This window comes from Amaranthus tricolor, chromosome 9, assembly GCF_026212465.1.
Source record: "Amaranthus tricolor cultivar Red isolate AtriRed21 chromosome 9, ASM2621246v1, whole genome shotgun sequence".
Taxonomy (NCBI): domain Eukaryota; kingdom Viridiplantae; phylum Streptophyta; class Magnoliopsida; order Caryophyllales; family Amaranthaceae; genus Amaranthus; species Amaranthus tricolor.
Genome location: NC_080055.1, coordinates 10,467,476 through 10,493,285, shown reverse-complemented (window position 1 = coordinate 10,493,285; position 25,810 = coordinate 10,467,476). Strand labels below are relative to the sequence as shown.

The 25,810-nt window shown below is 34.8% G+C and overlaps 2 protein-coding genes across 2 annotated transcripts; one reads left to right on the top strand and one right to left on the bottom strand.

The window, feature by feature from the left end:
• Nucleotides 1–1,069: 1,069 nt before the first annotated feature.
• LOC130823153 (ras-related protein RABC1-like) lies at nt 1,070–6,026 on the top strand. The gene is made up of 7 exons (XM_057687777.1): nt 1,070–1,318; nt 1,412–1,568; nt 3,011–3,079; nt 4,067–4,132; nt 4,645–4,766; nt 5,441–5,569; nt 5,688–6,026. Exons 2-7 carry the CDS (start codon nt 1,439–1,441, stop codon nt 5,793–5,795), a joined length of 624 nt encoding a protein of 207 aa, XP_057543760.1. The 5' UTR covers nt 1,070–1,318; nt 1,412–1,438; the 3' UTR covers nt 5,796–6,026.
• Nucleotides 6,027–8,899: 2,873 nt separating this feature from the next.
• LOC130823151 (peptidyl-prolyl cis-trans isomerase FKBP43-like) lies at nt 8,900–17,455 on the bottom strand. Its single transcript, XM_057687774.1, has 10 exons — nt 17,182–17,455; nt 16,931–17,004; nt 16,531–16,766; nt 15,073–15,209; nt 11,741–11,951; nt 9,969–10,218; nt 9,799–9,886; nt 9,686–9,727; nt 9,419–9,467; nt 8,900–9,318 (listed from the first exon to the last, which is right to left on the bottom strand). The coding sequence occupies exons 1-10, from the start codon at nt 17,192–17,194 to the stop codon at nt 9,240–9,242; spliced, it is 1,179 nt and encodes a 392-aa protein (XP_057543757.1). The 5' UTR covers nt 17,195–17,455; the 3' UTR covers nt 8,900–9,239.
• Between the last annotated feature and the right edge of the window lie 8,355 nt (nt 17,456–25,810).

Here is a 25,810-nt window from a genome sequence, read left to right as displayed (position 1 = left end):
TTATTTTTCCGTACATACTATAGTTTAGTTTACTTCGTTTCCAGTTTATTAAATAATGTACATGACATTCACTCTCATGTTTGAACTATATAATTAACATTCACTCTCATGTTTGTACTATTTCCAACCGAAAATCTTCATATACAATTGTTTAGTGTTTAATTATAAGTGATTTATATGATTATATATAGTTAAATGAGATTTAATTGCATATTTTTGTAATACAAATTTTCTATCAAAATAAATTTGAATCTATGGTAAGAATCCCCTAGGAGAAGGGAGGGGAGAATTGATCTCTATCTATATGTCGTGATTGTCCAACTTCTGTCACAAAAATAATGTGATAAATCTTAAAAAACTGGATTAATCATAATTTTTAATTCCCTATAATCTTTAATTATACAAAGTTGAATATATAAATAATCAAAAGACAATATTTCTCTTTCCTTCTCAATGTACTATACTACATCGAAAAGCTTACACACATAAATAGCATAAAAACCTAAAATGATGCAACCACATATGAGCATTGGTGGGGTTGGGTTAGGTGGAGACGGGCACAACACAACTTGTCAATTGTTAGTACTAGATCATCGACGTATTATAGTTATCATTTTGCGAGATAGCATGATATTGAAATGTGGCCTACTATCACGACCGCTAGTGCGTTCTGTTAAATCCGCCATTTTATATCTAAACTTTAATGAAAAATAAATAAATTTGTGCTTGTGATGTATCACGGCCATTGGTCAAGGGTGGCGCTAGCCCGCTATGGTCATGGCACTGCCCACCAAGCACATGGCTCACTCTGGCTCCGACACAGGATTGACACAAATTCATGGTCCTTCTTAAGGGTAGTTTTGAGGTGCAACTGTCTAGTGCCCAACTCATGAAGGGGCCCAAATTAAGTTAATCTTTATAATTAAAAATTAGTATTTGTATTAGCTTTCTTAGTTAAACGCATGTTTACTAAACTATATAGTTAGAGAAAAAATAACCAAAATTTTACTTATATAAAGACTTTTTTTTCTTTTTGCTTAGAGTCTAAAAATTATTAGGAACGATACTGCCCGAATGAGATGCTAGTTGCAATTAAAAAAATACGCGGGGAGTCTTTAATAAAGTAAAATCAAAGGAGAAGACAATAACGGGTTGCCGAACCAGCAAAGTCAAAAGCGGTCATTTTTAGTCTGGGCGGTCATTTACTAAGCAGATTTCTTTGCCAAAAAAAAAAAAGAAATTAACCTAAACAAAAATTACAATTCCCCCTTTTCTTAGTTTTTCCCCATTTGAAGCAATCAATTTTCATTGTTATCTGGTAATTTCTTGTCTCTACTACAATCTACATATTGTAAATTATTACAATCTCCTACCTTTTTTTCAGTTGTTGAATAATTTCCTTTTTCTGTAGTTTTATTGAAGGTTAAATCTTTGAAAGATGGAATCAAATGCACCGGAATTTGATTATTTATTCAAATTGTTGATGATTGGTGATTCCGGTGTCGGAAAGAGTAGTCTTTTATTGAGTTTCACCTCTGATACTTTTGAAGATCTTTCTCCAACGATTGGTATGATTTCTTACCCTTGATTTTGATCCAGTTTCTTTTCTTTTTACGGTTTATTAGAAAGGGTACCTTTTTTGTTTGTGGGTTGATAGTTTTTGATTGTAATGTATCATAAACATCAATCTAAAGACATTTTGGATTGGGGGTACCTTTTTGTTTGTGGGTTGATGAGTTATGATTTTGTAGTGTATCTGAAACATTGGTAATGCTTATTTTTTAGATATTGTGTTTATAACTTATAAAGACATTGTATTGATTTTCTATAAAAGTGTTTTGGTAATATTAGGAGAATTGCTAAGTGTATCGGTTGTTTTAGCAAGTAAGGAGTATGACGAGATTTTAACTTTATGTTGAAAGCTTGATTTTTACTCTTGTTTTTCTTTTTGGATTCAATATAAAAAGGTATTTTTGTTGTTTGATGAGTTTTACTCTGTAATATGTCTTCAATTATGCTTCCGATGAATATTCGCTACTTGATTCTGCTTGTGAAATAGCTCATTGTTGTGCTAAGGTTACCTTTCATTGTGAACAACATGAAGGCGCACATCTGTATGAAGTAGAGCTAGTGGTTAGCTAGAGAAAAAGAGATCATTGGCTTATGCTAAGCATTCTGCACAAATGATTGCACAGAACACCTTGTGAAATGAGCTGTTTTAAGAGTCTTTTGAGCTCTAGGATTGGTGAGACATGCAACAAGGCTTGTCTTGAAGATGCGTATGATGCCTATCACTCGCTCCCATATGTTATTATTAGCTATATTGTCAAGATGGAACTTTCAGTGACCTTCTATCTAAAGTATAGATTTCTTTCAAGTCTCAAGACTATGATGCTCAAACTCTTCATTTTTAATTCATTCATATTGGATACTATCATTGCAAAAAGACCTTTACACTCGACTGCTTTTGCAAATGGAAAGGATTAATCCATGTTTCTAAGAAATATCCATATTCACTTCTCGCAATCATAACCTTGAACACCTGTATCCTTGTCTCTACATCTTCAGCTTGAGAATTAGTCATGCTATACTTTTTGTCGTTTGACCGCATGCTGGAGTCCAAGGATCATAACTCAAAGGTTTTGAAGTTGTCCTTGTATTCGGATTTTCACTTACTGCTAAATACAAGTTGTGAGTATCTCGAATCGACTCAAATGCTTCCATCAAAATGTTTCATATTCTAGGAGTTATCAATGTCAGGAGACTTAACGCTTATGAAATTTAAAATACTGAACTTTATGCAGACAATTTGAATGTTGAAGGTTTTCTGAAGCCATATGTTTGTCTTTATATTTTGATGTAATAAGAAGCAAGCATATTTTTTGACATTATTCGAATTAGTTTTTTTGTTTTGTATGTTTTTTCTTTTTTAGCAGCATTTGTTGTGGCTTTATCAAATATCAGTTGAGTTTATTCTCTTGTTTATGTTGTTTCCTTTTCCATTGTATAGGTGTTGATTTTAAGGTCAAGTATGTAAATCTTGGGGGTAAAATGCTGAAGCTTGCCATTTGGGATACAGGTAACGGATTCTAGTGTTTCAAGAGTACTTTCCCTTCAATAATACTTGTGTACAATATTTGTCAACTAGAAGCTTTGTGTTCTTCCTAGTCATGTTTACATACATCAACAGTACAAATAGTCTTCATCGTTGGGTGCAGTTAGTGCTCCACTGGTATCGTTCATTTGATTAATCTAGTTCAGCTGCTTTTTGTTATTGGGAGGTGTTTTCCTCGGCACAAATTTAGGGAGTCGAAGCTCTTATCAGTTTATCTATGATGATTTCAACAATTTTAAGAAACATTTGAAACTGCTTATGAATATCTTGTTGGCCTATTTCATGAATGGTGTATGCCCAGTGTTTTCGGCTTGTTGATTTCCATTGCACATTTATAGTACCGCTGCTAACCCAAGAATCACCAGGGATTATATTTGTCAATTGGCAGCGAGGGAATGGAATGTTGTCGGTGATGAGTGATAACTGAATGCCTCCTGACTCATTAAGTGTTACACACGTGATAGTTAATGTTGTTGCTATTGGGTCTTTGAAGTTTGATACAAGAGGCACTAATCATCTGCATTTTAAAGTATATCCATTTTGATTGAGACCATAATTCAAAGCCAAAGATTAGTGCATATCAGCTTTTGTAAATAAGCTGTTATCTGACAAGTTTACTCAGAACGTTATAGGCCGTGCTTAGTGATGGCCACGGGGCGGGTTACCGGAACCCAACTGGTCTCGAACCACCGAAGAACCTTCTCGGAACCGGAACCGTCAGCGACAGGTTCCGAACCGGTCCGAACCGCAAACCGTTAAGGTTCCAAAAAAAATTCGGACGAACCTGTGGAACCGTTGGCAGAAACTGGCCCGCGGAACTGCGAATCATGTACACCATATCTTCAGTTAATTATTGCTTTAAAAAAAGGCTTCTTAGTTTTGGGGACTTCTATTCTGTTGCAGGGTAGACTTTTAAGTACTGTCTAATGGATTATATCTACTTTCTTGCAGCTGGTCAAGAAAGATTCAGAACATTAACAAGCTCATATTATAGAGGAGCACAAGGAATTATCATGGGTAAAGTTTTGGCTTCTTTGTGGTTGGTTCTTATACGTAATCTTGATTTTCTGGTTGGTCTTGCAGTAAAGGTTCTAGTTGTTCTTTGTTATCACAATAGTACGTACACATTTCATGAGGAACAACAATAGTGTACATAACTCTAATTTTTTCTATTGTGATATGGTGTTTCCATTTTCTCATTCTCCTGTTTGCACATGGTTTTTAGTCTTAGTGGGATGTTTCATTTCTTTGTTACAGCATAGTTTGCATGTTAGAAATCTTTGAAAATAGTTTAGTTTTGTAGCTTAATAGTACTGAACTTGAAGTGATCGTTATGTGAAAGTTGTTTCTTTCGCTTTGCTGATTGTTTGGGTGCTGCTTTTCCTTTTTTTGTTTATTTTGTCAGTTATGTGTGGATGTTGAGGCATATTTTGTTTGATGACGGTCATGTTAATGACAAGCTATATAGTCTTGCTTGAACCGTCATTGTTTGCAGTGGGATCACTTATTTTTCTTTACATGTGGGACAGCGTACGATGTAACGAGGAGGGACACATTTACCAATCTAAAGGACATATGGTCAAAGGAAATTGATCTCTATTCGACTAATCAAGATTGTATCAAGATGCTTGTTGGAAATAAAGTTGATAAGGTTTGCATTGTCACTCCAGTTGCTTGGTTTTTGTCTTGACTTATCTTCCCCTTGGCCCCTTAGAATGCCCCTTGGGTTCCAATCTCTCAAAAGAGAAAGGATAAACCTTAGTGATCAAAGACTAATGAATATGATTAACTTCTGTTGGGATTCATTAATTTCTCTCAGCCCTATGCGCTAGGGGAAGGAATTTTATGTAACATAGGATGGAGTTGCGTAAAGATCAAGTAGAATTCTAGTCCAGTCTTTAAAACCAAATTATCAACACGGTTTTGACCTAAGAGACCTGCGTTTTTCTTGTAGCAGAAGTGTTGACCCGTCTAAAGTAAAAAAATATGAATCATGTATCTAAAATATTGATCACATATACAATATTGCAGTTTTCTTTAGCATTTGCATTTTAATCCCTCAAGTCTCCATGCTTGTTTCTTTTTCTCTATGTCGAATATTTTTTTTAAGTACAGTGTAGGCTGAGGGAAGACAGCGAGAGTCGAACCCAAAACCTTACTTGGGGAAAATCGTAAATGCTCCAACTAAGACAAAACATGATTCTTAACATGTCAAATATATTTTAGCAATGATTACCTACGTGCTTCAGCTGTTTGATCTACTATGCTGCCATGTCCAACAACTTTTCTTCACTTAATTGCCAGTTTATTGTGTTTTCTTGGTAGGAGAGTGAAAGAGTTGTCACTAAGAAGGAAGGGATAGACTTTGCTAGAGAGTACGGATGCTTATTTATTGAATGTAGTGCAAAAACTCGTGTAAACGTGCAGCAATGCTTTGAGGAGCTTGTGTTGAAGGTAAGCATGTACACGATTCTTCCATTTCTTAGATTAAAAAAACACCGACATTTATACTTAGGAAACATTTTTGTTGAACGATGAGAATGTGGATGATAATGAGAACTTGTAAATGCAGATCTTAGAGACACCTAGCCTATTAGCTGAGGGCTCAGCCAGTGGAAAGAAAAACATCTTCAAGCAAAAACCGCCTCCGGCTGACGCATCTGCAAGTGGCTGTTGCTGATCCTGCTGGTATACAACCTCAAAGTTCTTTGCCTTTTTTCCTTCTGTGTGGCTCAGGGCTTTATAGCTTTTTAATGTATATTTTATGTCTCGATTAATTGAAAGTCTTGAATAAAGTCCAACTTGTTTGTAATCTTTTCGGTTTTTGTTTCTCACCTCGATACAAGTACACTACTATCCCGTCTTGATGTTTTTCCTAATGACTTAATATGAAATTTGGCTCTGATACTAACGTCGACGACTGCATAATACACATTTCCGTTGTTGTCTCTGTCTGTGTGTCAATCAAGTAGGCTCGGAGTTGAATCAAAGGTAAAGTAAGCCGACTTCTTATTGTTATCGAGTTCAGTTGAATAATGTATAAATATCCGCTAATTTTTTTAAAAAAATATGCATAGATACCAGCTAATTTAACTGGTACCGTCTTGTAGTTATAATACCAAATATTAAATCCAGTTTACGCCTTCAATTTATGTTTGTGATCTGGTATACTTGAATTTCAGTTAGCTGAAGTAAAGTTTAGGTAATTGTGTTCAGTTATTAGGTTATAGGTCACTCTTGTCTTATAGTTCTCTTCCAGGCTTTACTCATTGAATCTGGATAGAACGATCAATGGCTCGTTTAGTTATTAGTACTAAAAAGTGGTTATGGACTAATGGTATTGAGAATTTAGGCTATATTTGCTATGAAAACACTTGACTAGGTTCATGCTTATACTTGTTTTTATCTAGTTATCTTATTTTTCTTACAAAAATAATTTTCATCTACTGTCATTTGAAAAGTGGTATTAGATGATAACATAAAGGAAAATCGCCCACAAAAATTCAGTGTTTTACTATTTTTCCTACAATAATCTCAACTTTTGATTAATCCTAAATAATTTCAACTTTGATATTATAGAACATTGTTTAGCTAATATCAATCAATTGTTTAGGTAATTATTTGGCCGTTTCTTTCTTCTTTGTTATACGATCTGCTTCCTCCCATTTTCCTACACGTTTTCTTTCTTCTTCAACCTATGGTTTTCTCTCATTCACCTCCATAACTGTATAATTCACCTCCCCTCCTATTACTTCTATTTTTTCTTCCTAATTTTTTTCAGAATGAACACAAATTTTTCTTCTCATTCTAGGTCATTCTAGGTCAAGGACATCTCCAAGGGCATCACAGGTTAAAGCCTAATCGAAGTAAATAAAAAAAATCAGAGAATGAAAATTGATAAAATCAATTGTAAAATACCATATTCCGTGTGTCAACCCCAATTTCAAACCCAAATTAATTAGAATGTAGATGAAAGAAAAAAGAAAAACTTACCATTGATGACCGCGTGCAATGCTACTTCACATGGAGAGATTTGGTCGGCTATCTTGTTCAATTGGACAAAATATGAGAAATTTTTTGACCAAGTTTGGAGAGTTAATAAAAGGAAATGGAAGGAAAGTTAAATTATTGAACCACCACGTTGATGTTGAATACAAGGAAAATTAAATGTGACTTTAGTTATAAAATAAAGATAAAAAGAAATTTAATCAATTAACCGATTACTAGTTAGCTAACTTCATTCCTGGGTGAGTGACCTTAAAGTTTAGATTATTTGAGGTTAATTAAAAGTTAGAATTATTATAGGAAGATTCATAAAAGGTTGGATTATTGTGGGCAACGCTTCCAAATATGAAATTGTAGAAGTTTGCATTTATTCTGTTTGCACACAGCATCAGCCTCTTTGTGCCCTACTTATTATATCTGTGCAATGAGTCGTATAAGGATCGGGTTGAGCTATAGTTAAAATAGATCGGTTTGGGTTGGGCTCCAATAAAATATAATTGGCTAATATGGGTTGTGGCTTTTGGCCGATCTAGCCCAAACCATTTATAATTTTGATCTTTCAAATTTTCTTTGAAATAAGCATGTTAGATTGACTAAAATGTCTCTAATTTAAGTACTTGTTTTTGTCATTTAAAATCAAACTATTCACAATTACAAATCTATAGTAAATGTATCATGATTCAAGCTTAAAATAATAATAAAAGCGGTTGTATAGAGTCCCTTTTTTGCCCGTTTTATTTATGTATATGAAGGGCTTATTTAAAATTCGGTTCATTTAAAGTCCAATTTATTTAAAACCTGTATATCTAAGGGTTCGATATTGACCCCATTGAGTACTTGCTTGAGCTAGGTATCCACTTTGTTGTGTTCGGGCTTGGATCCTTGGCTTTGTAGCACACCTTAGCTGCTTGTAGTTTTTTTTTTAGTCTTTAAAGTTGTTCTTTGACTTTGATGCCATGTAGTTTTGTTTAGGATTCCTTCCTTTAAATTTGCTCTTTGCCATTTGCCTGAATTACCATAGTTTATGAAATGCAAACCTCAAAGAGGTTTAATAATGAAAAACAAGATGAAAATCAAATGAAACATAAACACAAGTGTATCTTGGATACCTTCCCTCAAATGTAGTTTTATTATAAATGATTCAACAATACATTATAATAAACCTCACCTTATCTTGAGAACAATTCTTTCAAGATTTCAAATGTTAGAGCAAAGTAAGTACACTCTCAAGTTTCTAACAATGCAATAAACTACTCTCAATATGTGTGTTGGTGATTTGTTCTTATGAATGATGTATCCTTTTACAGAGGAAGAATACGTCATTCTAGAATCATATTATTACTCATCATTGATCCACACAATAAACATCAACATTAAATATCACAGTTAGTATGACAATAACCAACAATAATATTATACAATTATGAATCTTAGCATAGTTGTTTGTGTACATGTGTTATCGTTTTATAACATTTTATTATTTCAATGATATAAAATGGCTCCTAGCCTATACCTTAACTTAGGTTAAGGTGGGGTAGTGTTGCAATTTCATGCGAGTCCTTGGAGATACATTATACATATATAAAACTTGCTTCTCCTAGTCCTACACAAACTCATCTTTAAGAAAAAAAATTGAGAATAAAATCTTCTCACGGTTATAAGATTTCGGTTTGATCATAATTTCACCAAAACCATTTTGTGAGATGGAAGCTCATAAAAATTCTTGTGCTATGATACTGCATAGAAGTCGATAGAACATGGAAATTACAGTATTTATAATTGTAAAAGAGCAGAAAACAAATCAAGTTTGCATATCAGAAAACAATGTTGATAAAATTATCTTGTTTACTCCATGTAGATGTAAATTCTTCTCACAATTGCGCCAACCAAAAACAAAATTGATATAGAAGCTAATTTGTTCCTCGCGGAAGGATTACTCCTGGGAGTACGAGTTACAACATGTACAGAATAAATAGCCACAAAAACTGATTCTTATGCATCCTCTATCCACCAGTCTAATATGATGTAAACAAAATTGCACCATTCATATCTCACTATTCAACATATCTTAGTACTTGATTACCGGCCAACACGAAAGAGGTTAACAACAACCTAATTATCAATGTACTCGAAGCAGCTCAACTTCCATAATCAGCCATGAGTTTGGGGAAACACGACTAGAGCCCTCGCTTCCAAATCTAGAGAAAGAGAGTATTCAATGAGCACAAAGTGAAAAACAAGAAAAACTTGTTCAACTACAATTGACAAAACTAGAGATAAATGAAAAGGGGGAAGTACCCTAGTTCAGGCGGTATTTGGAGCCTTCTCTTTCCACCAACTCGCATACCTAACAAAAACAGCATATAAACGTATGTTTCAATTATACTTGCAGAGTCGCCACAAGTAGAAAAGCAAGGAGGAAACTGAAAATGGATAAATAGATGTACAGCAGTAATCAGGACATATGATATATTTTGGGGGAAATTTAAGGGTGAACACCATGTTAAGATAAGACATAGAAGTATAAAAATGCATCAACACGAAGGATAATAGAGAATGTATTACCTATGATTCCAAGATCAAGTCCGTCCATGACACGACCTTTACCTGGAATTAGAATTATTAGACACAAAATTTTAAGCAATAAGCTCCTTTATGAACAATTCATACAATCATACCTAGACGAAATTTGAGAGGATCTTTTCCATTTGAAGAGTCAAAAATCTGGCCTCCGTCTTTCAATCTACCAGTATAATGGATAGTGACCTGAAATGGATATTAAGTCAGTCATTTCTCCAATGTTGCTATTATAATGTACGCATAAGCAACAAAAGGTTGTAGCACTTGCCTTCTTACCCGAAGAGGCTACTTTTCCATCTATCTCACCGGCTTCAAGCTCCTCAACAATCAAGCCGCTAGAAAGCGTCCTTCCATTTGTCTCTGTCAAGGAATCAGTCTCAATTTTTGACATGCTAGAAGGGTTTATAGGTTCAATTAACACTTCATTATTTTTGTTATTCTTTTTCTTCTTTTTCTTAGCCTTTTTGTCTTGAGATGGACCATCAGCAGTTGTATCTCCAGAAACATCGTGCCTCTTCCTGTGCGAGCAACAGATTCTGTCATTTGTTGTACGACAGACAATCCATAATAAAAGATGATAAACAGAAGGAGAACCACATCACAGAAACATCAAGAAAATCCCACCAGCAGAACTCACTGTAACATAAAGAGATATGGCAAACAAGGCATTGCTCGCCAAAAAAGTTAAAATGCACATGAAAACAAGAAAACAAGAAAAAAACAAATACAACTCCATGAGCAACCAAATCCACAAGGAACCAAGATAATAGAATTTGAAAACTTGAAAATGTACTGCCTAACTTTTGCATTACATATATGCTCTTCCTACAAGTAGCCGAAACTGGAAAGACATACAAAAAGCTATAGCGAAATTTTAGCTAGGACAGGCGACCTGAAGTCATAAAGCAGATAACAATAACAAGAGGTCACATATTAGAAGTGCAGACGACACTAACAAGAGAAGAGAGCTTTTAATCATGTTCTGATTGGGTGTGGAATAAGATGGATATTCCTAGAAATAGTTTCATCAGTTTGATTAAAATGTCATGCAAGCTAACAATCAGAATTCAGCTTATCACATTTGAAGTTGCAATTGATTTTTCATGTCCACTTTATGGCCAACGACATGAAGACATAGAGAAGATATACTTCGGATGCATCTATAGCCAGACATTGTAATCAGATTTAGAAATGGCTCATCACATGTTCTTTGATTTAAATAATTGCAGAAAATGGCTTCACAGAGGTATTTGAGGATGGTATTATAAGAAAAACTATCAAGCTGCTCTACTAGCTCTGTTATACCATATTCGGAGCCTTGGCGGCAATGTAATGATGCCACCAGGAATTATTGTATTATAGCCCTTCAAATTGGTGGAGGGCAAGAAGCATGGAATGCGTATGATGCAAGTTATTCCTAAAAGAGCTAGTAAAAAAGAGAGTGGTCTTCCAGGTTAAAACAATAGGTGTTATGCCATGGTTAGAGCTATTCCTAGAATTGGTTGATTTTTGGTGATTCATAAAAGTGTGCCTTTCCTCAAAACATGAAAAATGAATAATAAAGTTGGCCACTACAGCTTTATCCTAGAATTGGACATTGTTGCAAGAACTTGGTACACGTGACATTTGGTCCAGGTAACTATTTTTATAATTTTACGTTAAGAATATCTGCAGGGTTGCAACCATAGGTCACATAACTTTTAGCCTTTCAATTTCACATTAAACCTATACTGGAGGCCGTGGAGGGTCAAGTACCCAACATTGAGGTAAATTAAAGAGTCTGCATGGTTTAATAAGCAACTAAAGAAACTAAGGAAAAAAGATAAAAGAAAGCAAGATGACACAACTATCTAGAACAACTATTTTATTTAATTTAAATGGTGATGCCACTAGATACTTTCACTGATCACAATTGTAAGATTTTAAAATAGCAGTTATCAACAAAGAAAAATGTAGATAACCTTACAAAGAAAAACCACCATTATCCAGCACATAAATTAGTCTAGGGATGGACTGTAGATTTAAAATAATAAATTGCACCTTTTTAAATCTTCATTGCTCATTGTATCCTTAAACAATGAGGATATAGGCTTTTGATCTTCCTGCTCGTTTTCAGCTATTTTATCATCAACCTTATCACTAGTGGTATTGGGTTGACATACCGCACCATCTTCAGATTCGCTCAAAGCATACTTCTTTTTTAGGCGTTTGCGGCTTCTTTTTCTGCTATCAGCTTTCTTCTTGTTTGTTACTGAAATAATAGCAAATTTGACAATGTATGCCACCTTATTTGAAAAATTAAAGTGTTGATGACCAAACTAAATAAATAATTAATTATCAATCTAGAAAAAACCAAGAACTAAAATCACAAATCATGTAAAGCCAAAAGCATTTCTGTGAAAACGCCTATGTCGACTATAATCAAAACTAGTATATAGAAAAGAACTTCGTGTACTTGTACAGTAGATGAATGTGTAAAAGTGTTTGTGTCATTTACAAAAACAACCAAATGCACAACATAAAAACTGATTCTAATAATACACTCATTATGGTTAGCTAACATTGAATGGAGCAAGATAACATTCAATGAAAACATATAACATTCTTAGTTTTAAAAAGGTCATTTACAAAAACGGCCCAATTCACAACATAAAAGTTGATTTTAATAATACAATCATTAGGGTCAGCTTAAATTGAATGGAGCAAGATAACATTCAATGAAACCATATAACATTCTTAGTTTTGAAAAGTGCGAGGTGCAAAAGGTCCTTAGAGCCTAGGCACAAAGTGCAGATCGAAGGCGTGAGCTTTTGGTGCGCTCGCATACGAAAAGCCTACTCCTTCTCCTTACGCCTTGAAAAAAAACTACCTTTTGTGTCTCGGTGCGCCTCACACCTTATAAAACTAAGAGATCACAATTTTGTGGAAGTGTTATTTTGAAATGTGTGAATGCAATAAAAAAAATCCTCATTAAGTCACCATGTTCCCTAGAAAACTATAAATGGACAAAAAAGCCACATAATCAGCTCAAGGAGCCTCAATGAAAGTCTGCTTACCCTTTATCAAAGGAAAAATCGAAATCCTCATTAGGTCAAAGGGCTCGAAAAAACAATAAAGGGCCCTTTTAAATGAGCAGTTTGACTGAAGTACGGAGGATTTATCCCCCATATATTCTAATGGAACCTATAGAGTGTGGAAAAAGTTTTGAAAATTCTAAGCCGAGAACCAAGATAGGTCCATAGTAACTCATTTTAAATGCTATAATGCACTCTTTCAAGAAATCTCAAACACAATGAAGCATAGGACTCTTCATTGGGTTACCACATAGGCACATACCCTAGCAAACTAAAAATGACACCAAGAATCAAGGTTGTTAGAATCAAGATTCTACATAGGATCGTTGAGGGGATAGGATCAAAATTGGTAGAATTGGATCGTACGATCGTGTGATCCTACAAATATGCATTATCATGCTTTGGATAATTGATGATCAATTATATTTGTTCTCTTTTTAAGTTTTAAGGTCTAAATAAAAACTTATTTGACTTCTATAAGTTTTGAAAAAAAATACTTATAATAATCATTTTTTAAACTGTGAATAAAAAAAAGAATTTTATAGTCGTATTGATATAATTATTTAGATATATACAAATTTATTTAAAAGTGAAATCTAGATTACGTGAATTTTTTTCACGATCATAAATGTGCAAAAAAAGTTTTGGCAAATTTTGAATCGGGATTCGCAATAGGTCTTGAGTACCCCATTTCTTTAGAGTCTTTTGAAATTTTTTAAATGCAATGTGAGAATGCAATATAGGTCATAGGAATCCTTATTAGGTCACCACGTGCCCTAGAAAACTAGAAAAGGCATCAAGAAGGTCACATAATGAGCTCAAAGAGCCTTTTGTATGTCTTTGTAGACACTGTATTGAAAAGAAGTGAGCGGTTGACTAGTGTCAAAAGGTTTTATCACCCCAAATATCCTAATAAGACTAATAAAAGGTGGAAAAAGTTTTAGGGAATTCTGAGTCGATGCCCAAAATAGGTTCCTAAGCACCTTATTTTGAAGGCTATGATACACACTTTCGATGCGTTTGAAATTTTTTTATGGCAGTGTAAGAATTTAATAACGGAATCCATATTGGGTCACTATGTGCCCATAAAAACTGTAAATAATAGCAAGAGAAAAGAAGACGACATAATGAGCTCATAAGGCCCCTTTATAGGTCTTGGTAGATACATCTTATTGTATATGTGAGCAATTTGGCTAGAATATGGAGGTTTTAACACCTCAAATATCCTAAAGGGACCTATATAGAGTGTGGGAAAAGATTTTGAGAATTCTTAGCCAGAACAGAGTACCTCATTTCAAAGGCTATAATACACGCTTTCGAGATGTTTTGGAGATTTTTTATGGCAATGTGAGAATGCAATATAAGAATCTTTATTGGGACACCACGTACCCTAGAAAACTACAAATGGCACCAAGAAGGCTACATAATGAGCTCAAAGAGCCCTTATTGTATATGTGAACAATTTGGTTAACATAAGAGGTTTTATTATCCCAAATATCCTACAAGTGCCAAGAAAAAGTGTGAAAAAAGTATTGGAGATTTCTGAGTCAGGGCATTAAGTAATAAGTACTCTATTTCAACAGCTATAAGGTTTCGAGTAGTTTTGAAAATTTTTTATGACAATGTATAGAAATCCTTATTGGGTTACCAGTTACCACGTGTCGTAGAAAACTATGAACGGCACGAAGAAGGCCACACAATGAGCTCAAAGAGTCTCCCTTATCTATGACTTGGTAGACACACCTTATCGTATATGTGAGCAACTTGGCTAGATAAGGATATTTAATCACCCTAAATATCCTAATAGGACTTATTAAAAGAGTGGGAAAAGTGTTTAGAGAATTATTAGTTGCAGCCCGAGACACGTCTTAGGTATCCCAATCCCATTTCAAAGGCTATATATAATTCACGATTTCCGAATGTTTTAAATTTTTTTATGATAATGTGAGAATGCAATATAGAAATTCACATTGGATCACTACGTGACCTAACTGGGCACTAAGAAGTGCCACAATATGAGCTTAAAGAGCCTTTCCATTGTCTTGGTAGATGCCCATGATAATATTTAATTGCTAAATTTGAAGCGCAAAAAAGATCAGTTCAAAATACATAATAATATTAAGCTAGTTGCTCTCCATTATCATGTAATGGCTAACACATTTTACCTCAATATAATACCAGGTTGAAGCATTCCAACCAATCTCTAATAGAACGTAATTATTTACGATACGACACTATATGTTGATTAAGAGCTTATTAAAATGGCAAAACAGCCCCAAAGCCCAAAATTATGCATACCTTCATCGCTAGAAGAAGATGGAGAAAATACTTGAGGCTCAGTGTCGTCAATGAAGCTATCCTCATAGTCATCATCATTACTTAAAGCATCTGACATGTCTGTATCTGTGACTCCAATATCTTCGCCAAATGATTCACTTACATAAACGTTAATGGAATACAAAACAAGGGAAAATGACCAATAATTTGGAGAAAAAGGGATTAAACACACAAGTAAGTTTCAGACAGTAGTTAATCTTAAGACTCTAGCACCATATCCCAAGCATGGGAAAAAAGAAGAAGCATTTTCTTTCTAAGCCTTCAAAGTTCGTGCAAAATGAAAATATTCATACTCATAGGAAAAACATGCTACAAGAGTCGTGAAAAATTAAAACTAAAAAGAGAGTTGAATTGGCATAGATTTTCTCAAGCTTTTAACAACTAGTTGTATGTTCTCCTCATCCGTATTAGCCATATAAGTCATGGATCACAAGAACAAATCCGAAAAATAAAAAAATTAAGAGATTCTTTATTCAGACACTTAATTATGGGGCCCAAAACCACATAGTATTTTACAAAATATGCAACTTCAATACATAGACAGTTGAGCACATACCAAGTCAGACACAAGTATTCAAGTCCAAGTAATCACCACAATAAACACCAATGCTTACATGCCACAAGAGTTGTGAAACATTAAAGCTATAAAAAGAGAGTCAAATTGGTGTAGATTTTCTCAAGCTTTTATCAGCTAGTCGTATGTTCTTCTAAATCATATTAGCCATATAAGTCACGGAGCTCAAGAACAAATCCGAAAAAAAAATTAAGAGATTCTTTATCCAAGCCAAAACCACATAGTATTTTACAAAATATGCAACTCAAATATATAGACAGTTGAGCACGTACCAAGTTGGACACAAGTATTCAAGTCCAAGTAATCCACACAATAAACACCAATGCTAACATGCCACAAGAGTTGTGAATCATTGAAACTAAAAAGAGAGTCAAATTGGCATAGATTTTCTCAAGCTTATATCAGCTAGTAGCATGTTCTCCTAACCCATATTAGCCATGTAAATCACGGAGCTCATGAACAAATCACAAAACAAAAAAAATTAAGAGATTCTTTATTGAGACACTTAATTTTGGGGGCCGAAACCACATAGTATTTTACAAAATATGCAACTCCAAAACATAGATGGTTGAGCACGTACCAAATCGGACATAAGTATTCAAGTCTAAGCAATCAACACAATAAACACCAGTGCTTCCCAAATAGGTAACTTATTTTATAGATCATTTTATACCCCTTTATACTCAATAGCAAACCAAAAGCAGGTTTGACATCACAAGCATTAAGAAACATCTCATTATCTGCATTCATAGAAGTAAACTATGAACCACGTACATAGAACTCAATTAAAAACAGCACTATAACAACAAAACAAGGCTTGGAAATCAATGTTTAAATAAGGATACGATTCGTCATCTCCAACAAAATTCCGTCGAGCATTGCCTAGGAAGTAACCAGTAAGGTAAACTTTACGAGGACCAATAACAGAGAAAGTAACTCCTTCAGTCTCTTCAAACTCCAAATCCAATTGGCATGACTCTGATTTATCGGGCAATAAACAACACAACAAAATAGGAGTCTTCTTTCCCACATTGCATTGAACCACGCTCCTAATGTCAGAAGAACCAACCCCAAGTGTAGCCTACAACACTCAACAAAAAATTGGAAAAAGAATAAAACACCCAAATTCTTTACAAACACCATATGAGATAGAAACATCTCTTATAAAATAATAATATTCGCATTATTTAAGCAAGCACAAAACTAAAAACGTGGACACAGCACATAATTTTCAGAGAAACTCACCTGAGTAATTCTGAGTCTTCCACAAGATTTATCAGGTGATAGAGTAAATGGTTTTCCAGCTTTAATTTCAACTCCTACAAACAATCACCATATAGCCACAAATTCAAAAATCACAAAAAAAAAAAAAGCATAAAAATTATATATTCGTAACCAATAATTTGCAATATGAATGGCATCTCAAGGCAAATAGTTTAGGATTGCAAATTATTATAAATGTAATACAAGAAAAGAGAGAAAATGAGAGAACTAACCCCAAAATGCCATATTTGCCAAAATAAAACTCCCTTTCGATCGATCTCTGTAAGTAATAGTTCGTTGAGAATGAATAAATTCCTTATTAGAGTAAACCGTATATACAAGATAAGACTAAAGCTAGGCTTTCTGTGTTTCCAAGATATCGGAATAGGAAACCCCGTTAATGGTTGAACTTAGGGCTCTTTAGTTTGGCGAAGTTGTGGAAAATGAGAAGATTGGTTTATGGCTTCTTCGCGCCAATATAAAGACTTCAAGTCTTCAAGAGGCAGTGGAAGTAGGGTTTTGTTGAGCCGTTTTAGCACTTGACAATATATTCCCTCCAATTTCCTTTATTAGATGTCTCATTTGTTTTTCCAATATTATTTATCATTCACTTTTATTATGAGCTTTATTTTTAATTTAAAAGTTAAAACAATATAAAACATTGTTTTCGCAAGTGATGACAATGCTCTTGAACAATTTATCATAACCCTTGCTGCTCAGTTTTCTTTAAATGACCTTGGTGATCTCTCTTACTTTTTGGATGTGGAAGTTCTTCCAATTTCCTTTATTAGATGTCTCCATTTCTTTATATTCTTGATTCTTTCATCACTCATCACGATCAGAATCGCGACAATTCAAAATCACCCAAGTTGTCTCCATGGATGAGAACTCGAAGATCGTTGATGATGGCGCAGCTAAGACTACTATTGAAGAAAACTCATTAACAACAAACCCTGACCCTAATTCTCACCCTAATTCTCGTGTCACTATTTGAAATGTTAAACATAATAACTAAAATTAGTTATTTTTCAGTTATTCTGTTTTTTCTTATTGTGCAGTTGCTATTTCTTGTATATATACATTACTTCTCTTTCAATGTAATCCCAAGCTTTCAATCATTCATTTTATTCTATCTTGTATATGGTATCGGTCTCTCATTCCGCTTTCAATGGCCAACTCTTCGTCCACCACCTTTCCCAATTCACTCGATTCCACTTCTCTTATTGCTATCTCTTTCACCAATGTTCTCAAACTTCACTCCAAGAATTATTTGGATTAGAAGCTTCAAATTACTGCAATTTTCAATGGTTATGATTTAATAGGGTATGTTAATGGCACTTCCTCCCCACCCCCTACCGAAATCACAGTGGATAATGCACCCACAAGAAATCTTGCTCATCTTACTTGGTTTCGCCAAGATCAATTACTCTTTGGAGCCCTTCTTGGTTCTTTGTCTACCAATCTTATCTCATTAGTCTCCCAAGCTAAGACTTCCAAAGAATTGTGGGATATATTAGCCAAGACATTCAATAAGGTTAGTAGAGGTCACATAAAACAAAAGAAAGATCAACTTAAGGCTATATCAAAAGGTACCAATTCTATCACTGTCTATATGCATGTTGTGAAACTCATTGCCGACGAATTGGCGTCTTTGGGAAAACCTCTGGATCATGAAGATTTTATTGATCGAATCTTTTAGGGTCTGGATGCATCATATGAATCTTTTTTTGAGAAAATTAATAGCAGAGATTCTCTAATTAGTTTTGAAGAACTCCATGAAAAATTGATCAACAAAGAACTTGCTATCAAGAAGCAAGACTCTCAAACTTTTTCAACATTGCCTGCTACTACATTTGCTACCACACGTAGCATTCTTCAAAGAACCCTAATCATAGCTATAATTCATCTCATGCCAAAATCTCCACATTCCTCAACCAATGCTTATGTATCTCATTCTCGTACCCCGAAACCTTTTCTTGGAAAATGTTAGTGGTGTGGTGAAAGGGGTCATGTTCTCTCTCAATGTAATATCTTCAAACAATCTTTTCCAACTGTGCAACCTCCAAAAATTGTTCAACCTGTCCAACCTCTTTCCGCCAAAGGTTTTGGTACCAAGCCATAGGCTCATATCGCCAATCTCATTGCAAACAACACAATGTGTGGTTACTTGACAGTGGTGCTTTCCACCATGTGACAAATGATCTTGTCGATCTTTCTCTTCACGATCCGTATGACGGCACCGAGGAGTTACTTATTGGTGATGGTAAGGTTATCACTATTGAAAATATTAGTTCCACCAATTTGAGTGTTTCTTCTCGCTCTCTTGTTTTAAATAATTTTTTGCATGCACCTTCAATATCTAGTAACATTATTTCAATATCTCAATTTTGTCATGATAATAATGTTAGTGTTGAATTCTCATCATCTTGTTTCTCTGTGAAGGATATATCCATGGGGAGGGTCTTAGTCCAAGGTCCTCTTAAGCAAGGTGTTTATGAAGTTCTCTCCACCACTCCTTTCGCCTATACAACTCGAGCTACACCTAGTTTACTTACTTTGCATCATAGACTAGGACATCCATCGTTGCAAATCCTTAAACAAATTTGTTCTCGCATTCAAGTTTCTATTTCAAAAAATATAGAATGTAATTGTCATTCATGTAATGTTAATAAAATGCATCGTTTGCCGTTTGCTAAATTCACTATTTCTTTCACTGCTCCTCTACAATACATTTACACTGACTTGCGGACTTTTCCTATTCTCTCATTTGATAGTTATAAATACTATATTATTTTTGTAGATCATTTTACAAAATATATTATTATCCTCTCAAATGCAAATCCAATACAGATACTAAAGAGTGTTTTATTCGGCTTAAGGCTTTAGTAGAAAAGCTTTTTCAGCTCGCCTACTTTTCACTTATATTCTGACAATGGGGGAGAATATTTAAAGTTAAGAGATTTTCTATCATTGGCAGGAATAACTTGGCTTATAACTCCTCCTCACACACAACATAATGGTTGCTCTGAACGACGTCATAGACATATTGTAGGAACTGGTCAATCTTTACTCACTCAATTCCTCTATGCCTATCATTTATTGACTCTTACGTTTGTCACGGCTGTTTACTTAATTAATCGCATGCCCACCCCTATCATCTAAAATGATATCCCCTACTCCAAATTGTTCGGCAGGGACCCCAATCACTCTAAACTTAAATCTTTTGGGTGTTTATATTATCCTTGGTTGAAACCGTATGCGAAACATAAGTTAGAGCCTAAATCCCTTGCATGTGTTTTTGTAGGTTATTCCTCTTCCCAAAGTTCTTACAACTGCTTAGATCCCACCTCCTAGAAAATATATGTTTCTAGGCATGTTAGATTTGTTGAAAATGAATACCCTTTTCCCATATTGCTTCGTCAACTAAACTACCTTCTATTCATGATTGGTGTCCTTTTGATCTTGTTATTCTTTCGCAACAACCCCCTTGTCATGAAACTCATGTTGTGTCCAATACCTCTGCTTTTCTATCTTTATCCTTGCGAGATATTATTGGTTCTAACTCTAACACTACATCGTCCTTGGCCCCATTTCTGACTATGTCTAGCACTCCTTCCCCTACACAGCAGGTTTCCACCCCCTTGACCATTTAGACTCCAAAATAATGTTCGGAAACCTATCAAGAAACTGAACTTAATGGCTCAATTAACACCTCAAGAAACTGAACCAAGAACTATCACTCAGGCTTTTAAAGATTCACGATGGAGACATGCTATGGACAGTGAGTTCAACGCGTTGTTAAAAAATAATACATGGGAATTGGTTCCTCCTTGTTCTACTCAGAACATTGTTGGCACCAAGTGGATTTATAGAATAAAATGTGATGCCACTGGTGCCATTACTCAGTACAAAGCACGGCTTGTGGCTAAAGGTTTTTATCAACATGAAAGTATTGATTACACAGAAACCTATAGTCCTGTTATAAAACCAACTACTATTAGAGTTGTCCTCACTCTTGCAATTATCAGTGGTTGAAAATTGCGTCAGTTAGATATCAATAATGCTTTTCTACAAGGTCAACTCCATGATGTTGTTTTTGTGAAACAACCTCCAGGTTACACTGATGCTACTAATCCTAACTATGTCTGTAAGTTAAAAAAAACTCTCTACAAGCTCAAATAAGCACCTTGTGCTTGGTTTAAGCAATTGAGTTCTTTTTTGCTATCCTTGGGTTTCATAAACTCCATATCTGACTCATCGTTGTTTGTCTATTTGCTTAATAATATTCGCATATATGTCTTAATTTATGCTGATGCTATTATTATTTTTGCAAGTGATGACAATGCTCTTGAACAATTTTGTCATAACCCTTGCTGCTCAGTTTTCTTTAAAGGACCTAGGTGATCTCTCTTACTTTCAGGCTCAGTTTTCTTCAGAAATCCGATGAAGATGAAGGCGATGAAGAGGAGGATGAAAATGAACATGATTTTGTGACTCATTGGCCGCAACCTTCTTATCGACTTTTACTATGGGATGATCTAATGTTGTCCAACCGCCCCCATACCTTGATCATAACTTCTGTTAGCGGGATATTCTGGGTATCATGATAATGATTCCTGAAATTCAAAAACAAAGAAGTTATACAATTTTTGAATTCGTAAGCATCGAAACTGGTTTTTGGGGCTGCCGTTGTTGTGCCTTAGCCCTTAGACATATGATTGGTAATTATCGAAGCTGCATCATACACTTATCAACCAACAATCTACGTATCATCATCCTCAAAATTCACAAACCATTTAACAAAAAAAGAATCCAAAATTGTTACATTGATTTTCTAGTCAATTCACAACATATTTAATTTTTAAGTGCTAGGCTAGATAAAATCAAAGAAAACCATAGGAAGAGTTGTACAAGAAATTGATACTGTACGAATTACATTGTTGCTATATCGGCTAAAATGAATGCATGAGAATGGTTCAGCTATCCAATTACAAAAAGGGAATCACGTCATTCTTTTGTACATGAGCATACCAATGAGCTATCCAAGCACAGCGGCATAAGAGTGATTTGCAATCATAATCTTTCTATTAGCTTCTCTGCGGCTGCACTCTCTTTCCCATGACAATGTCCAAAAGTCTTTAGTGGCTCTAAACGAAATTAATTTGTAGGCCCTTGAAAATGAATAAGTATTCGATTATTTTTTTTGTGACGGTTGATAAAATATTATATTTTCAAAGGACAGTTCTAATTTGTAAAAGTAAACTAGTTCATAGAGAAAAACACAAAAAAAAAATCAACCACACTTTTGTCCAATACTTATATTAAATGTTTCTCACTTGAAAATATAAAAATATTATACGATAATCACTAGAATCCTACCGACTATATCTTTAAAAAAGATTAAAAAATAAATAGCCACCAATTACCGAAATATTAGCAAAAAGCTATGAACTACGCAAATATGTAATTAAATCCTACAGTTGGAAAAAAAAAATCTAAGATATCGAGCAATAACAAATAATCAACTGAAGAAATTAAATTATTCTATATCGCTTACACTTACAAGAATATACAAAAAAATCAGTACTTGTATACATAAAAAAAGTTAAGAGTCTCTAAAATCGGGTTCGAAGCAGTAGCTAAAAAACTAACATTAATAATGAAAATTTGAAATCAATAAGTGAAAAAATAAAAAAAATGAACCAAATAATCTAAGTTTCAAAATTATTCCAAAAGTAAGCATGAAAATCCAAAACCTGTGGTTTGGAGTTGTTCGCAGTTAGTAACTGCGAATAGCCAAATAGGACAAAATAGTTGTTCGCAGTTAGTAACTGCGAATAGCTATTTTTTCATGTTTGGGTGTTTGCAGTTACTAACTGCGAACAGATCTGCTGCACAAAAACACGGATCAACTTCCTTTTTTCCCATTTTTTTCCATTTCTCAAAACCATACCTTCACACTCGACATTCTCCCTCTAAAACCATTGATTCAATCCATCAATTCTTGCATTTCTCTTTCAATTTGGCACTTCAAAATTAGTGTGGGATACTCTAGCTTGCTCAAAGGTAAACTTGTTTGTGTTTTTTTGGTGTATATGTAGTTTTTTAGGGTTATAATCAAATTTGCTTATTTTTTCAAATGTAGGTTACTAGTTGTTAAATCAAGACTCTTCTTAATAATCCATAAGTATTGAAGGTAATTTTTAATTGTTTTTATAGCTTTATGTTGTTTTTTGAATGAAGTAATGTTGTTGATTAGTTGAATTCAATGTTGATAATATTATTAGAAATGTTGATGTTGATATTGGTATTAGAAATATTATTTATGAACTTATGAATTGATTTATTATTTGGATTTTATGTGTATTATATATGTATGAACTTAGTTACATTATGGATTTTAATAATTTTTAGACCAAAAAAGATTATAATCAAATGAATATAATATACTTGTATGGACATGAAGTTGATAATGATGTTGATTTTCTTTGTATTAATGTTGAAAATGACATCATTTTGCCTGACTATAGTATGTTTTTTGGAGTGGTTGTATTCGAGAAAGTAGTGGCAAAATTCATTATGTTGGGGGAAGACGTAAGTTGTTTGCATGCAATTCGAACATGGATTGGAACCACTTTAAACGTTTTACATGTTCTAAGATTGGATTGGACCCTACTAGAAGTACCGTAATTATAAGCTTTAAATATGACATGAGTGGAGAATTGCTTGTCTTTCCTGTTGAGGATGATGAGGCTATAGATGCTATGTGGGAGCATTCAAAGTCCACCCAAATTCCCTCTTTGGAGTTATACGTAGAAGAAGTACCATTAGGGAATGTAGTTGCTTCTAATCCTACTCCAACCCCTATGCCTATTTTAACTCAGGAAACTGTAAATCCCGTCGTTTCTTCCGCATCTTGTACTTTTTCTCAACCCCCTACGAATCAAGTTCCAATTGATTCAATGGATAACTTAGGAGAAACTGCTGAGATGAGAGCTTGGGATGATGGAAATGAGAGTAATGAGTTCATTGACGATCCTTCTGAGGACGATGTGGATGTCGATGAGGATGCGCTAGTAAATAACATGACCCTAGGCAACATTCCTATTACCATTCCTCCTACACCTTATGTCCTATGTCCACCTTTAGACGAGTATGAGGAGGAAAACTCATAGAGAACTTGGGCTTGTGATACCACATACACCGAAGACGGAGAGTTTGAGAAGGGTATGATGTTTGATAGCAAGGAAGTGTTGTTGAAAGCTATCAGAGTGTATCATATTCGCAGAAATATGGAGTACAGAATGGAGACCTCGAACCAAACTGTCCTTACCTTGAAGTGTAAGCGGGGTTCTTCGTGGAGACTTAGGGCTACGTTTGTTTCTTATTTATCTTCATGGCGTATTGTTACGTATAAGGGTAAGCATGGTTCTTATGTATTGGGTAGTGACACTATTTTGGCTGGACACATTCACTTGACATCTTCTGTCATTAACAATGTCATTAGAAATTATGTTGCTAAAGACCCATCCATTAAGGTATCTGTCGTACGACAGATGGTTAAAGATCGTTTTGGTGTGGATGTGAATTATAAGCGAGCGTGATGTGCAAAGCAACAAGCCTTGTTGTCCATTTACAGGACCTGGGAAGGTTCTTACTCACTCCTTCCACGCTTTTTAAAAGCTTTGCATTATTCCAACTCGGGGTTAGTACTTAAGTGGTATTTTAAGGAGGACAATGACACGGGTGTATATGTGAGACCTAATATTAGGACCTTCCAACGTGTCTTTTGGGCCTTTAAACCTTGCATTGAAGGCTTCAAATAGTGTAAACCTCTTATCGCCATTGACGGCACACACTTGTATGGTAAATATCGTCATACCTTATTGACTGCCATTGCCCAAGATGGTGATTAGGGAATCTTTCCATTAGCCACCATGGAAGAGCCGGAGTGGCAACCACCTAATGCTTATCATAGGTTTTGCTTACGCCATTTGCTTAGCAACTTCAATCGTGCTATGGGTATTGTTCAGTTGAAGAAGTTGTTTGGTAAAACAGGTGAGCAAAGACAACAACTTAAGGTAATGAATGGTTTAAAGGCAATTGCGACTGCAAAACGAGAGGCAATTTTCTGGATTGATGACGTGGGTGATATGTCTAAGTGGTCGCTGTGTCATGATGGAGGTCATAGTTATGGCATTACTAACACGAACTTAGTTGAAGTTTTCAACTATGTGATGAAGGGTGTACGTTTCTTACCTTTTACAACACTTGTTGAATTCACCTTCTATCAGGTAAACGACTACTTTGTTCAAATACGTGAACGTGCTAGCGCATGGTTACTTGGAGGACACATGTACACAGCGCATGCCACCGGGATTATCAATAAAAATACCGAGAAGAAAAATTTCCATGACATAATCGCATTTGATTATTGAAGAGGTGTATTCGAAGTTAAGACTGGGAGGGGAACTAGAGGATCGTCCAAGGGGGGTAAGATTCAACATGTAGACTTGAATCAAATGAAGTGCACATGTAACAAACTTGAGATATACCACCTACCTTGTTCACATGTACTTGCTGTTTGCATCAAACGACACGTTTCATATGAGAGGTTCTTGGATCTGTGCTATACATCTCAAAGTTGTGCAAGTACATATGAACATTACTTTATGCCAATGATCGATAAGAGGTCATGGCCACAATACACGGGCTTTGAACTTAGACATGATCCCAATCAAATTCGGGGTAAAGGGAGGCCTAAGTCTAGGAGAATTGCCAACGAATGGATGAGGGTAGAAAGAAACGATCTAATTATCGTCGTTGCGGGAGCGAAGGTCACAACACTAGAACCTGTAACTC